A 3,888-nucleotide genomic window follows, 5' to 3' on the forward strand; every position below is an offset into this window, starting at 1 on the left:
CCATGATCTCAAGTTCAAGTCCCTGCTTCCTGTTTTGTAGTATCAATCACAGGACAGATTCAGGCCAGGGGAGCTGTGAACATCATGTAGACCTTGCTGTCTGCGTTTGAGGGGTACTAGGTGTTTATTACAGGACTAGGCTAGGGCTGGAATCCAAACAACGTTCTCCCTTGAGGCCAAGGGACACTGATATTTAGCTAACTCCAGACTGTCTGATCTTACAACTCACGCCGCATCTGCAGGAATCCACAGTGTTACCGTGCTTGCCTCTGTGGAAGTGGGTTAAGCTGATAGTATCTAATGTTCTCTCTAGTCCTTCTGATCATGCTGCTGGGTCGAGAAGGACCCAAAGTCCACACCCAGCTTCACACTTCCCCACTTCAGGCACCTGAAAGTTTGGTCCCTTCAAGGCACTTTTAATGATCTGGTGGCTTGGGGTGCGAAGTTATTCTTCCTGGGGCTTTTGAACACCACAGGAACAATTATCCTATGTAAAGAAGAGGCAGGAAAATCTCCGAGGTCATCTTTCACAAACATGTATTTTATTCTCAGAGGAGGAGTCTGATTATGACCCTGGGTAGGCAGAAGGGCTTCTGTCTCTACCAGCTTTGCACAGGCTTTCAGCCCCTGCTCTGATGGTGATCCCAGAGGCCATCTGGGATTTCATCATTTGCTTTCTTCCTACTTGGTTGGACTCGGGGCTCTGAGTGATGCACGCTGAACCCAGAACATGATGCCTTTCCACAAGTTTCCCTTTTGCAGGTCCATGTCTATACATGGGTCCTTTCCAATACTATAACTGTAGAATCATAGCATCCGACATCCTCTGGTGATCTTCTAAAAGGCAACAGCACACGTGAGAGGGATGCTGAGAACCTCAGCTGCACAGGGCATCTCTCCAACTGTGGTTACCCTGTTTCACACTGTTCCCCCAAGTTACCTCCTCGTGTCTGAACCTCTTCCCCCCATCTCCTAGCTCCCACCACATACCACCCTCTCCTCCCTCAGCATCTCCTCCTCCTCCTTCTCCCACTTCCTCCCCCTAGCATGGTCAGTTCTCCTCCTTGTTCAACGTGCAGGGTACATACGGGAGATACCTTCTGGGATGCTAGACCTATTGGCAGGTTCCATTTAACCATCATCCCACGGTGTCTAGACCTAGCTTCCCCACATATACATAAGTATAATCTGCCAGTTGACTCAGATATGAGTAACATAGATACATGCATATACAGAAATGTACCTGGGCTGTGCCGGATGCTTGTTTTCCTGACACTCTTCCTGTGTCTTATTTTTGGGGGGAGACTCTGTTCTGCCCCACGTGAGATGTCTTTTTTGATGGGATACAGCAACAGAGCTTCCTCATCGCATTTCCTATCTTCCTTGTCCACCCCCTGATGCCTCTGGGCCAGCCCCTGCTGTGGACAGGCTTATCTGCTGCTGAGGCTGAGGTGTGGCCTTCTGTACTCTCATCGCTGCTCTTTGGGGGGATTCTGCAAAACATTGAGTAAATGCAGGGTACACTCCTAGTATGGGTATGTGTGTGGTCCATTGTGGGTGTTGTGTGGAGTGGCCTGGGGAGACCACCGGGCCAACTGACTCTTCTGTCTCTTTTCCTACTAGTACTCTTGCAGCAGACAGACACTTGCCTATTGGTGGATGACCAGGGACATCTGGGTTTAGTCTCACTCCTCCGAAGTCTGAGATGGAAAGTAGCAGTATCAACAAGGGAAGGGAATGGGGTCACCGATGGATTCACAGGCCAAGCCCGGGTTGGCCTGTCACATTGCCTAAGAATCTGTTTTTTCAGTAGACAATAAGATGCCATGGTTTGGTTGAATTTTCTCTGACGTAACGAATCTTCAATGTCTTGAGCTTGGAACCCAATATGTCCCATTGCTTTTACAATCGCAGGGTCTGGCTTGAGGGGGATCTGTTCTTCACAAGGATCTGGGAATGCCCCTGGGCCTTTTGTGACCCAGGGATGCATCATAATTTCAGCAACAGTGGGCCTAAGTTTGGGGTTGGCCGTCATTAAAAGACTAATCAGGTCTCGCAGCTCTACTGACAGTCTAGAGGGAAAAGAATACTTTCTTGCAACAATTCTCTTTAGCAGCTTTTGTTTGCTGGCTGCATTAAATGGGATCTTTCCAGTCACCATAAAATACAGCACAACTCCAAGAGTCCATACATCGATCTTGGGCCCATCATAGGGTCTTTTAAGGAGCACCTCAGGAGCACTAAATGGGTAAGTCCCACAGTATAAGTTGAGTTTTTGCCCTGACTTCACGTGGGTGCCAAGTCCAAAATCAATGATCTTCACTTTCCCAACTTCTTCTACCATAATATTGTCCGGTTTCAGGTCCCTGTGAACTATACCCTGGTTGTGGCAGTAGTTCATAGCACTTAAGAGCTGCTTGAATAATTTGCGTGCTTCATCTTCCTGCAGGTAACCAGCTTTTCGGATGTGTTGGTAAAGTGTTTTGCCCTCGCACAACTCCATAATGAGGTATAAATTCTTCTTGGTCTCAATGACTTGAAGGAGAGAGATGATATTCGGATGATCTGCCATCATCATTAACTGTATCTCAGACATGAGAAGGTTGCACCAATACTTCCTCTTTTGAAACATTTTGACAGCCACGTGGGTGCCTGTGAGGCGGTGCCGGGCCAGGTTCACCTTGGCACAGCCTCCATGGCCAAGAGTCTCTAGCATCACATATTGAGCATGAAAATTCTCCATGTCAGAGAATGCGGGCTTGGATCTGAGCTTTTCTGACTTCTGTTGACTCCCAGAGTCCAATTGAGGTAACAAAGTATAAATGCTACCTAAGGGGTTTGGGGAGAAATAAAGGGAAGAAAGAAAGCTAAGATAAAAATTAAAATATTGAAAAATAAGCAAAACCAAAAACTAAAACCCAACCAAAAATAATAACAGTAGAAACCCAGAAAAGCAAAACCATACACAAAGCCAAGAAAATCCAAATTAAAAAAGCCTAGTTGCAAGTCACTAGGAGATAGGGGCACAGCTCAGCAACACTAAGGAGAAATATTACTATGTGAGGAGCTGCATGTGGTGGTGCATGGCTTTAATCCCAGCCTTCGGGAGGCAGAGGCAGGTGGATTTCTGAGTTCGGGGCCAGCCTGGTCTACAGAGTGTGTTCCAGGATAGCCAGGGTTATACAGAGAAATCCTGTCTCAAAAAAACAACAACAAAAAAATGTACAAGGAAATATATAAATGATCAATATAACAAACTCATCAAAACTTCTAGAAAACACAAAGAAGTAAAAAAAAAATCACAGAGAAAGGAGCGCAATGGATAATTGGGAATAATTGGGATACAGATCTGAAGAGTGTTCTCACAGAAGACCTGGAAGTAGCTGAGTAATGTATATATATATATATATATGGCCGTGAGGGAGATGAAAACTAATACTAGTTTGAGATTATATATTATTCTAATCAGATGGCTAAGGCACTAATGCTGGTGTGGGTGGATGTGGGGGATGGAAACCCTCATGTAAGTTGTCCATGGTAGGATATAAGCTGGTGTGGCCACTGTATTTATTAGTACAACTCTCATATCTCAGAGAAATTACATTTATCAGTAACTCTCATATCTCAGAGAAATTTCCTTGTGCAATTATACAGAAACTCACAACTGGCCAAAGACTACAGAGCAAGTGTTAACAAAGTGCTCAAAAACTGGGCTTCTACATTGTACCCTCTTCCCCTTTCCTTCCTCCCTCTCCCCTCCTTCCTATCCTCCCTCCAGGGATCAGGGACGATCATAGAAATAGGGAATGGAGAGATTGTAAGAACCAGCGATTGGGAAGGGCCAGAGCAAAATATTATCTTCTTGACACGAAAATACCAGTGCACTCA

The 3,888-nt window shown here is 45.6% G+C and overlaps 1 protein-coding gene across 1 annotated transcript; it reads right to left on the reverse strand.

The window, feature by feature from the left end:
* Window positions 1–602: 602 nt before the first annotated feature.
* LOC110288124 (sperm motility kinase 2B-like) lies at window positions 603–2,797 on the reverse strand. The gene is made up of 2 exons (XM_085832970.1): window positions 1,244–2,797; window positions 603–837 (listed from the first exon to the last, which is right to left on the reverse strand). The coding sequence occupies exon 1, from the start codon at window positions 2,741–2,743 to the stop codon at window positions 1,289–1,291; it is 1,455 nt and encodes a 484-aa protein (XP_085689096.1). The 5' UTR covers window positions 2,744–2,797; the 3' UTR covers window positions 603–837; window positions 1,244–1,288.
* Between the last annotated feature and the right edge of the window lie 1,091 nt (window positions 2,798–3,888).

Source organism: Mus caroli, unplaced genomic scaffold (assembly GCF_978045245.1).
Source record: "Mus caroli unplaced genomic scaffold, Mus_caroli_1 scaffold_18, whole genome shotgun sequence".
Taxonomy (NCBI): Eukaryota; Metazoa; Chordata; class Mammalia; order Rodentia; family Muridae; genus Mus; species Mus caroli.